Below are 12177 nucleotides of genomic sequence, written 5' to 3' on the forward strand. Positions count from 1 at the left end.
GTATCAAGTTCATGCATATGTGTACATGTGTATACATGTGTACATGTGTTAATCATTTACTAAATTAATTCCATAATATTTTCCTGTACATTTATTTTAAATAAATGAAAATAGCCTACAGTATATGCTCAGCTAGAATAAACATAATATAACAAATCAAAATAAAAGACATAACCATAAAATCTGTTAAGTGTGTCCAATCTTCTGACTGGTAATGTATGGCCTTTGTAACATTAGTCTCCATGTATCCAAGTGCAATGATTCAGTAACAGCACTCTGCATGCAGAGGGCAGTAAAGAGTCAATTCTGTTTTCACTTTCAAACCAAGCTGCGTACGTAGTCACCAGTACGGTGGTGTCATCGCTGCTCATTGACGATGGCTTTAACCCGGTTCGAGCGGTTTTTAAGCCGACTGCTTCGAGCTGTGATGTGGATGTTATTCGCCGCTTTTAAGTTATTTGCACCTCAGCAACGGCATGGAGTTTCGCGACTCCCACCCATCACTAACCCACTTCTGCTGCTCTCAGCCATGCAGCTTGCACGAAAGATTCGTCGGAAGGAAGTAAGATGTAAATAAAAACTCCATAGGCTCTATATGTTGATCATTATAATTAACAGCATGACCGTAATGACATGTTGGTTACACTTTGAATGACGCTACGGTAAAGATCATTATTTCACAGTCACACCAATCAGGAAGAGATGCGACGAGGTGAATTGCAATGAATGCTGGGAGTTGTAGTAGTTTCTTAAAAACGTACAGTTTTATTTGTATTTCACTTTTCTTTTTTTTTTACCACACACAGCGTAGTTTATTAACATAACATCACAGTTTGTTTTCTAAAAATAGTTCAGCTAATAATGTAGGTAATCAGAGTGGGAACGTATTTACACATTGGTAGAGGATTTCACGAGTTTTCAAGGCTGTTCAAAGGTCAGCAGTACTTATGAAACCATCCTATATTGTTAAGGTCTTAAGTATGCAATTAAGGTCGGGTCTGTGTATGAAGCCAGTTATTTTGTCTGAAAATCTAATTTATTTTCAGTTCCCCCCTTTTAAAAGGAACTGCTTGATAATATAGTGTCAAATGATGATAGTATAATATAGAAGTTTTAAAATATAAGTTTGTGACTCATATATTAAAAAAAACATATAACGTTAGTACAAAGTTATTTTTCAACACTTGTCAAACTTTTTCTCCAAAAGTGACAAATGTTATTACTATAACACATCATATTTGCATACAATATATATAAAAAGCCTACCCATCATACTATCAAAGGATATGATTTAATTTTTTTTATTCCAGGAAATGCTTTGATGAAAAATATTTTGAAGTTTCATTTTTTGAGATTTCAAGTAATCAAAAAAGCACCCAATAACCCCAGACTGTTATATTACTTAAATGTATTATTGATATATATTTATCATTTATTTACAATTATATTTCTTTATTGGAGAACAGACAGATATAGTGCACATTTATCTATGCATTTAGCTACATGAATTATATTCACAATAGATCTGACCTAAGTTTTGAATCTGTGTATTGTCTTCCAGTTCGGTACCCACACTCATTTTTGTATACATTTGTGAGCTGTAGTGACTTTTACTGCATTATGCATTCCAAACACTTATTGATTTCCTTCAAATATCTCTAGGTAACAAGTGTTGAAGTGGTACAGGCCTACATTGACCGCATTCAGGAAGTCAACCCACTTATCAATGCCATGGTGAAGGACAGGTGAGGGAGGTCAAGGGCAAAATCATCCTACATTTCATTCTGACTCTGAACACACATTCTTCATTTGTTCAGGTTTTCTGCAGCGCTTCAGGAAGCCGCACAGGTAGACAAACTAATAGAGGAGGAGACGGGAGGAGAGGATGTGTTGGAGGACAGGCTACCTCTACTTGGGGTACCCATCACTGTTAAAGAGGCCTTTGCTCTGCAAGGTATATTGTTTAACTCTTCATTCCAGAATGGTATATGTCTGTAGGGTGACACTTTTTTCTTCTTCTTCCTAACAGGCATGCCTAACTCGACAGGACTGTTGAGCAGACGGGATCTGGTTTCAGGGGCAGATGCCCCATCTGTTGCACTGTTGAAGAGGGCGGGAGCGATTCCACTGGGTGTAACTAACTGCAGTGAGCTCTGTATGTGGCTAGAGTCCCACAACCACCTCTATGGCATCACTAACAACCCCTATGACTTTGAGAGAATTGCAGGCGGCAGCTCAGGTCATTTTTATACACATCCTGACACTTTAACCATAGTAAAACTGCCAGAAAAATCCAACATGCGCTCACTCTTATTTCATAATCATTATACAATTGTAGACATGGTTGTTCATTTTTATGCACTTTTAGGAGTTTTGCATACATTTCTTTTACTGTTAAAGATTTTTGGTAATTTAAATGTAGTTATTTAATTATAAAAAAAAAATTTTGACTAAAAAACTATTTTTGTCTAGCTCTTTTCACTGCAATACATATTGTTTCAAAGCAGCTTTACAGAAAATTATTGTTTCAATAAATGTATGCACAAGTCAATAAAAACTCACACAAGATAAAGAATCTACTCGTATTATAATTCGCCTTTGGCTAAGCCACACCCTAGAATGTAGATTGACCAATCACAGCGCAGCCAAGAACTCCCACAGAGGTCCGACACTTTTTCACAGCGCTCCATAACGCAGGCGTCTCATATTTTTGGTCTCGGCAGGCTATTACCGTCGTAGTTTTATAAAAAATATGGTTAAACGTTGTGCCTGGGGTATTTGTAACACAGATTACAAAAACGGACAAAAACGGACCCCCCCCCACCTGTAACACAGGGGGGGGGGTCCGTTTTTGTCCCTTCCCAAAACTGAAGTCAAATCCTGACAAGTGTCGTTTTTGGATTAAACTGTGTGGACGTCCTCAGTCAGCGAAACCCCTCAAGGATCAACAAGCACACTTTTGTGTGCTCTAAGATAAATTTTGCTTTTAACCTTACTGTGAAGTTATACTAGTTAGACAGTTTTATGCTGGTTTAGGTTATGATTTCGGTTCTCTATCCTATTTGTTGATACGCTAGCACACGCTGCTAATAAATACAACTTATACTCGCGTAGTCCGTTTGCTTTGTAATAAAGATTATAGAAGTGAATAGAGACCGACCCAGCTTTGCATGAACAGTGTTGCTCCTTGATATTGTTAGTCCCAGCCTCCGTCTCGATTAGGATATGCGGTGGTTCATTTTTTGACTGTGACCATTATGCTTTTGCCTCTATTTGGATGCCTTGTTGTTGCTTGCGTTTCACCTGTATGTCTTGAATATAGCCTTCAAACGCATATTGCAGCCCCTTTTGCCTATTTCTATCGGACACTTTATTTGCTGCTTTATAAAAGTTTGATAAAATTTCAGCAGGAAGAGCTGTCACAGCATAAGCCATGTTGATACCAAACCAGAGCCCATATGAAGTTGATGGACGTAGCAACAGTAACTAAGGGGGGCGGGGCTTAGCCAAAGGTGAATTAGCCCAATAATGAAAATTCTTTAATTGCTCACCTTAATGTTGTTCCAAACCCGTAAGACTTTCGTTCATCTTCGAAATACAAATTTGATTTTTTTGATCAAATCAAAGAGCTTTCTGTATTCTCCATAGACCGCTACACAACGGACTCTTTGATACTTCAAAAAGTTCATAAAGAGATTTTAAAACTAATCCATACATTTTCTAAAGAGACACGATCACTTTACATTTACATTTAATAATTTTGCAGACGCTTTTATCCAAAGTGACTTACAAATGAGGAGAGCAATAGAAGCAATTAAACTAACATTAGGACAACAATGTGCAAGTGCTGGGACCCTTCCCAGTTAGTCTAATGCAGTATAATTAATTTGTATATATATATATATGTGTGTGTGTGTGTGTGTGTTTAATCCTCTCCACTAGGTGTCACTATATGTCCAATATGACTGCCAGGGCCACATTTATGAAAATTAATTGTAGTTAATTCTGTCACTTGCAGGAGGTGAGGGCAGTATATTGGGTGGTGGTGCCTCTGTGATTGGAGTTGGGTCAGATATCGGGGGTAGTATCCGTATTCCCTGCTTTTTCAATGGTATCTTCGGACACAAGCCATCATTAGGTAAGAAGAATGGGTGCAGTTGTGTGCGTGTGTTGGTTAGTAGAATATGGTGACAGTCTACAGAGGGAGTTTGTGGTTTCTACTGTGTGTATATACTTAACGTTGTAATTGTAATAATGTTGGTTAAGGACATACGGAAACGCAAACTACATTTGGTTTTCTCTGTACATAAAGGTATCGTAAGCAATGATGGACAGTATCCTCCCACCTCGGGACTGCAGATGGGATTTCTGTGTACAGGACCTATGTGCCGCTATGCAGAAGACCTGATTCCCATGCTAAGCATCATGGGAGGACCCAATGCAAACAAGTAATATAATATGATATTTACAAAATAATTAGATAGATATGGTCTTCACAGCAACACTGTAAGCAAATATGAACTTTTTACATAAGTGCAACATGACAGAAATAATTGCATAGCATTTTCATTATGATTCGAAAGTTTGGGGTTTGTACGATTTTTTAAAAGAAGTTTCATATGCTCACCAAGGCTGCATTTATTTGATAAAAATACACAGTAATGAAAAATACTATTACAATTTAAAATAACCATTTTCTGTTTAATACATTTTAAAATGTAATTATTACTGTGATGGCAAGGCAGCCATTACTCCAGTTTTAAGTGTCACCTAATCCTTCAGAAATCATTCTAAGGTGCTGATTGCTTCTTATTGTCAATGTTGAAAACAGTTTTTGCTCATTAAAGGGATGGTTTGGAGTAATTTCAACCTAGGGTCCTTTGCATCACGACCTCGGAAGGGACCTCGACGTCCGGTTTAGTGGTAACATAAGAGATCACGCAAGTGTTATTTAAATAAACTCCTGATGTACTGTACTTACAAACTTTCCAATACCTCATTCTATGAGTACAGAACCTATTTGTACTACTGAAGAAGTCCGTAACCATTCCGGGCATTATTAGTGGGGTAATTTACGAGATCAGCCAGCCAGCCAAATTTGAATGATAAAAAAACCCGCCAGTAGATAACATAAGCTGTCAAAATCTTGAAAAAATTTGCAGTATTCTCGAGATACGACCTTGGATCCATTAGCGCCTGCACTAAGCCATTCGGCTGATATCTCTAAATAAGCTCTAACTTTTGGGGTTTGGCTCGAGGTCATGGTGCAAAGGACCCAAGGTTGAAATTACTCCGAACCATCCCTTTAATGGTTATCTACAATAACGACTTCAGAGGGCCAAACGTTACATTGTGTACCTTTAATTTTTCCTACTGACTCCAAACTTTTGAATGGTAGTGTAACGGTAGCATTATAGTTTCATTGTTTTTTCCTTGAAGTATATTCACTGTGTGGCCTTCATCTTACTGTTTCGTCTTGATTATTATTAATGGTTTAAATCAACCCCTATTACTACGAATGCATCCCAAATGAAAACGTATCTCTGTCTATTTCACTCTCTTTAGACTGTCTCTCTCTGATGAAGTAGATTTGAAAAAGCTGAGATTCTTCTCTGTTCCCCACAATGGGGGCTCTCATTTAGTCTCTCCAGTGGACGCACAGCTGCTTCATGCACAGAAGATGGTAAGTGCATGTGTGTATGAGTTTCAGTCAATTAATATTTATCTTAAAATGAGCTTTATTTTTTAGGTGGTCAAACGCTTAGAGGCAGACCTTGGGGTTAAGGTTCAAGAGCTGTTCATCCCACAGCTCAAATACTCCTTTCAGATCTGGGGAACTATGATGGCTTCACCTGGCATGGATGGAAAGGTGTGTATTTTTGGGCATAACAATTTTTATGTACATACAATTTCCATGGCTTTATTGTACATAACATGGATTAAATGAATATATTGGATAAAATATTAAACTCAATTTCAGAAGATTGTTGACTACCATAAGATAACTTTCAATCTCTCACTGAGCAAAGGCTAAGTTTAGCTCTTTATTTTCATTCAGTTAAGCGTCCTCTTGATATTTTTGCTATTGTGTAAATAATGAAGTTCTAATTAAGTTTTGGTGTCAGAGCTTAACTAGAGCAGAGACCTTACACTTTTTATATACATGAGTGATTCTACAATTGGAGATACATTTTGCATTGCAAAAGGTTAAGAACTGTTCTCTTACAGAAATTAATTCCAGTATCTTATTGAAAACATATTCAGTTTTAATAATTCATTGCTTGCCAAACACAAGTTACTTCCTTTTTTTTTTTTTTACTTATAACGAAAAAAAAGAAAAAAAGAATTCTTTAGTGCGTTGTTTGTCAACTCTGTTACTGTCAATTCTGTTACATTCTGTCAACATTGTTACTCTACCTTGGTAACAGAGTTTGACGGTAACAGAATTGACCATTTTAAACTTTTTAGCCAAAAACTTCACTTGCTAGCATAAATGCAACTAAACAACCCATCAGTGATCAATTCTGGTTTCCTTTTGATATTGTTTTGACGTTTTACAAAATAACTCTTGCTGTAAGAACTTTGTAGATTAAAATATTTTCTCAGAGAGAGCAAACATACCTTTCAGTGCTTCAGACCTTTATCAGTGAAGGAAAGTGACATCATTCCTGTATCTCACAGTTGTGGGAGATAATTCCACCAATTTAAAGTATAGTACAGTAACAGAATTGATGCAAGATTTATGGACACGCTTTTTTATAAGATAAAAGTTATTAAACAATTTAAAGGAACACTCCGACTTTTTGGGACTTTAGCCTATTCAACTTATCCCCCAGAGTTAGATAAGTCCATACATACCTTTTTCATCTCCGTGCGTGCTAAAAGTCTGTTTGACGCACCAACCGCTAGCCTAGCTTAGCACAAAGACTGGATGTAAATGGTTGCAGCTAGCATACTAATCCAAATAAGTGACAAAATAACACAAACATTTTCCTATTTACATGTTGTGATTTGTATAGTCACAGAGTGTACAAAAAACAAAGTCACATGAGACACAGACATATTTTAACTGTATAAATACTGGGAACTATATTCTCTGAAGGCGAAGCACTGCTACTTGGGCGGAGTGATAACCGCAGCACCTGAGACGAGCCGTGGTGAGGAGCAGAGAGTTCGTTCAGAGCGCGTCTCAGGTGCTGCGGTTATCACTCCGCCCAAGTAGCAGTGCTTCGCCTTCAGGGAAATGAGGGAATATAGTTCCCAGTATTTATACAGTTAAAATATGTCTGTGTCTCATGTGACTTTGTTTTTTGTACACTCTGTGACTATACAAATCACAACATGTAAATAGGAAAATGTTTGCGTTATTTTGTCACTTATTTGGATTAGTATGCTAGCTGCAACCATTTACATCCAGTCTTTGTGCTAAGCTAGGCTAGCGGTGGGTGCGTCAAACAGACTTTTAGCACGCAAGGAGATGAAAAAGGTATGTATGGACTTATCTAACTCTGGGGGATAAGTTGAATAGGCTAAAGTCCCAAAAAGTCGGAGTGTTCCTTTAATGTTGTAGAATTAGGAAAATTTAGGGCGTTTATAAATGAAATATTATCAAAAAGAAAAGTAAAATAAAATGTTTTGATTACACAATGATACATGATGAAAATAAACGAATTCAGACGACAATAAATCGTGATTTTTAGCTTGTGACCCATGACAATGAGTAACAAATGATTAGAATAATAAAAAAAATAAAGAAAAAATAAAAAAACAATGACTTTGGACACCAAATGTACCTGCAATTGTAGAATCACTCACATGCTTTCTTACAATACAACCATATTCATTTGTATACTGTATTTGGGGTGCTGCATAACATGAATGATGTTCTAGTTGTCAGTGTAGTTTTTATCAGATGGTTTTGTCATTTCTTTCCATCTCAGCCTCCCACCTCATTTTCGGAGCTAATGAGTAAAGGCGGGAAGAAGGTCTGGCCAGTCTGGGAGCTGTTCAAGTGGTTTCTGGGGTTTTCTTCTCACACTATAGCAGCAATAGGTGTGTGATACAGCAAATAAGCTTGTGCACGTTTAACTTTGAATTCCTCTTTCGCTCCATGTCTCACAAATTCTGATGCAAATCAGTGCTAGCAAGTCTTCTTGTGATGAGTGTTCCCAAAATTATCCAAAGTGTGTTTCTGAGACTATTCAGTGTATCTGAAGATAAATGCATATGATAATAGTGTCCCTTTCTGTCTTTCTTTCTCAGGTCTGGCTCTAGTTGAGCTATTCCAGAGTTCCCATCCATCTTCATTCATTATACAGCAGAAGGAGAGTCTGCAGCAGGAGTTGGAGAAGTTACTAGGAACAGATGGAGTGCTGCTGTACCCCTCTCATCCACAGATTGCCCCAAAACACCACCACCCCGTTTTCACGCCCTTTAACTTCTCATACACTGGTAAGTGTTGTTGGTTTTAATCCATTTTTTAAGACCGCGACACACCAAACCAACATCAAAGAACTAGCGTCAACGAAAGCTGACTGTGGCATCACCTCACATGCGTCCAGGTTTAAAGCTGTGCTTGGCCAACTAGTAGGAACGTTCTACACCTGCGTGAGAGGAAATTACACTATATATCAGTAGGTGAGGTGACAGGTGTCTATTTTCAAAATTCAAAATGAGAAACCTTAACTATAGCGGTGGATATACAAACCGTGAACAAAGCAGCACTTTCTTACTATTTTGAATATGAGTAATGATGATCACTTTCTTCATTCAGGCAGCCATGTCGTTATGAAAATATATGCATATTTGAATTCTCTGGTCAGATGATGTAAAATTAGAACAGCCGAAATTGGGAGATTTGTCCCGCATCCAGCAATACGTAATCAGTGTCCCGCATTTCAATTATGTCTGTATTATTTTATTTCTTCCCTTAAAGGGCACCTATTATGACATTTAAAATGTTCCTAATGTTGTTTTGGGAGTCCCCAACAACAGTTTTACATGCATGCAATGACAAAAAACACTTTTGTTGTCGTATAATATGCATTTATTTTGACCTGATTTGCTCACCGACTCCCAAATGATTCGTTCAACGACTCATTTTTCCAAACCCCTCCTTTGCGCGACGCTAATCTGCGTTGATTGGTCAGATGACCCAGCAGTGTTTACAGAGATAATACTTATTGTTTAACACGGAGTACAATGATGCTTTTATCAATTAAATTGTGTTATTATAATGATTATAGTCCACTGCTTTGTAGTTTGTAGTAAAAAAAATTAAAATAAGATAAAGAATTTAATGTTATGTTAGCGAGCATATAGCCCAGAGTTCATATTGTAAAAGCACAATCAGTCTTTGTTTGCATTAGCCCGATGCATAAACATAATGTTTTTACAAAAAAAAAAAAAATGCAGTTACGTTACTACGAGGTATTATTCTATTCTTTAAGACAACTCCGAAAACAACGACAAACACTTCACATATCTCAATACAATTGTCATTGAAGACCTAGAAGCTAAACGGTGCTTACTCAACAAACAACATAATTATTAAGCATGCTACATAAAACATAAAAGCAACAATTATTAATAACACTTACAGGTTGTGATACGGAGGAGGAAGCTGATGCTGGACACTTGGAACTGAACCTTCCTTCAATATCAGCCGGCTCGCGGATCCAAGTTTGAGTGCATTTAAAGCAATCGTCCTCAAAATGGCGCAGAACTACCACTTCTGTGGTATAGTTGTATATATGAATTGTAGCCACTTAGTCTTCAAATGCTCCTCCTTGGGCAGAGGAAAAAAGTTGTCTTGAGTCGCACTTCAGAACACAGCGTCTCGTCGCCATGATGTTTTCAAGTTTTCCCTGGCCTTGGAGCGCAATAAGTGGGCGTATCGTATTCAAATAACTTGACAAGTTGACGTCATCTAGTCAGAGAAAAAGCTTCGGTCTTCTAACGATTCATAAAAATGACTCCGAGTCGACTCTTACTTTTGAAAGACAATAACTTTATATACGGTGCACTTTCATATTTCAAACTTTGCCGGATGTTTTTGTTCACTTAGATCTATGTTACACACTACATGAAAGGTACATTTCAAAATTCCATAATAGGTGCCCTTTAAATTACAACACCAAAATTAGAAATATAATAGTAAACTGCGATTGCAGTTTAAAAATCCATTTGCGTAGCTGCCATGTTGTAGCAAGAGCGGGAAAATAACTAACCAACGCATTCGTAGAGAAGGATTTTTCTGCTGATGACAACTGTGTGGATGAAGCAAAGGAACCTCATCAAAAGTCATTAAATAGCTACACCAGCCTGGACAACAAAAACAAACAAGTTCAAGATCCACTGAATCTGGTAAAAACTCTCTAATTTTTCTCTAATAAAGGAAAAGAAACTAGTTGCTACTTAGGAACATTTATTTTAGTATAAAATGTGACTTTTACCTATACTAGCCTGTTATTCAGTTAATTATATTTAGTAGACTAAAAAAGCTGCCAACAGTGTTGACATACTGCAAAAACTGAGCTGAGAGATGCTCAGCCGATCGTCGGCTTGGTGTGTCGTGGTATTAATGGGCCACTTTCCCAGAGGGGTCTATGCTCTAAGCGGTTCTATTCTCTGCAGGTATCTTTAATATCCTGGGTCTGCCAGTGACCCAGTGTCCATTAGGGCTGAGCGTGGAGGGTTTGCCCCTGGGCGTACAGATTGTGACAGGTAAATTACAGGACCGTCTCTCTTTGGCCACTGCCCTCTACCTGGAGAAAGCTTTTGGTGGCTGGAAGGAACCAGGCAAGACGACTGCCAAGCCTTAATCCATCTCATGCATCTGTATCTGCAACAACTGGACCACATAACCAACCACACGTACTGTACCACATTTACAGCATGTCACTATCCAAAGCTTAGTTACGTTTGTTCTGTTTTTTAAGTGCAGAATGCATTTTACATTAACTGACATGTTTCAGAGGGCTGCGTTTGTGTTTACCTTGATATATGAAAACTTTATTTTATTCATAATAAACTGGATGATTACATGAGACATTTAATAACTTTATAACTATGTGAGAAATACTGCAATTCATAACAGTACTTTTTTTTTTTACTTTCATGCACTGAAAACAATGATGTTTGAACAAGCATTTGTGCTGTTCATTGTGTCCTCTTAACAAGCTTTTCAAGAGCAGGCTCTTTCTTCTGACAAATCTGTTTTATGATTAGAATATGCCATAAGCAGGCTTTAGTGTTTTAGAAGGAAGAAGTTTTGTTGCACTCAATGATGTAAACACACTGGAGAATTTTAAATGTTGGGCATTGGTGCACCTTTGTTTTCTTAGCCTTTATTACTCATATTTTGTTGTGGCTTCTCTGAAAAATCTGTTCAAACATTGCTGATGTATTAAATAAATTACCTAAAGCAGTAAGACTAAATAAAAATGACTCTTTTAATTAGATTTTTCCCAAATATTGAGTGTTATATCTGTCTTCTTGGATAATATATTTATAAATATGGCTTTGGGGGTATGTGAATGTTGATGATGTGTTTAACATAAATTCTCAGATATGTCAAACGGGACATCAACATAAAACATAATTTCAAAAGAAAAAAATGAACGACATGACATGCATTTATTTTATTTATTGTGTAATTCTTAAGGGATCATGAATAAAGACATAAGGGTCAAAATCTGTTGGATATAAGGATATTTCACATAACTGAAGACTTTATTTTTTCTTTCTCTCTCCAATCAAAGATAAGTATATCACAATATTAAAAATGACTCAAATTCACCCATTAGATTGTGCCAATAAAACAAGCTTTGTTGCAAAACATGTTGAACTTGAAACCACCACAATTTCTAATCATTTCAAGAAGCTACAAATGGCGTACTTAAGTCTACACATTAAACTGGGATTGTAGAAAGTATTTTTAATGTAAATATATATATATATTTAAGATATTTATTCATGATATGATCCTTGGTGTAACCTACAATTATAACAAAATCATTTCATTTAAATGCAAGCACATTTTAAGTTATATATCATTTATAATTTTTTGCAGAGTAGAAATGGCTTTTAATATTTTAAATGAAAATGTTCTCTATATTTTGTGATGGTCAGTCCAAGGTCATGCATCATTTTGATCATAGCACCATGTGACCACAA

General features: G+C 36.8%; 1 protein-coding gene across 2 annotated transcripts; it reads left to right on the plus strand.

The window, feature by feature from the left end:
* Window positions 1-205: 205 nt before the first annotated feature.
* Window positions 206-11852, plus strand: faah2a (fatty acid amide hydrolase 2a). Of its 2 annotated transcripts, none has more exons than XM_079616438.1 (11): window positions 206-562; window positions 1663-1745; window positions 1818-1954; window positions 2030-2239; window positions 4019-4138; window positions 4313-4448; window positions 5566-5683; window positions 5750-5869; window positions 7941-8052; window positions 8263-8451; window positions 10636-11852. In XM_079616438.1, the coding sequence occupies exons 1-11, from the start codon at window positions 377-379 to the stop codon at window positions 10821-10823; spliced, it is 1599 nt and encodes a 532-aa protein (XP_079472564.1). In that variant the 5' UTR covers window positions 206-376; the 3' UTR covers window positions 10824-11852. The 2 variants fall into 2 exon arrangements, with proteins under 2 accessions (XP_079472564.1, XP_079472565.1); XM_079616439.1 differs by having other exon boundaries at window positions 315-569.
* Window positions 11853-12177: the final 325 nt, after the last annotated feature.

The sequence above is a fragment of the Phoxinus phoxinus genome, assembly GCF_949152265.1.
Source record: "Phoxinus phoxinus genome assembly, chromosome: 6".
NCBI classification, from domain to species: domain Eukaryota; kingdom Metazoa; phylum Chordata; class Actinopteri; order Cypriniformes; family Leuciscidae; genus Phoxinus; species Phoxinus phoxinus.

What these genes read in the sequence shown, in the direction of transcription:
- faah2a (XM_079616438.1), top strand. Translation starts at nt 377, where the DNA reads ATGGCTTTAACCCGGTTCGAGCGGTTTTTAAGCCGACTGCTTCGAGCT. An exon ending in AGAGGCCTTTGCTCTGCAAG is followed by an intron (nt 1,955 to 2,029) that starts GTATATTGTTTA and finishes TCTTCCTAACAG; the next exon opens with GCATGCCTAACTCGACAGGA. An exon ending in CACCTGGCATGGATGGAAAG is followed by an intron (nt 5,870 to 7,940) that starts GTGTGTATTTTT and finishes TTTCCATCTCAG; the next exon opens with CCTCCCACCTCATTTTCGGA.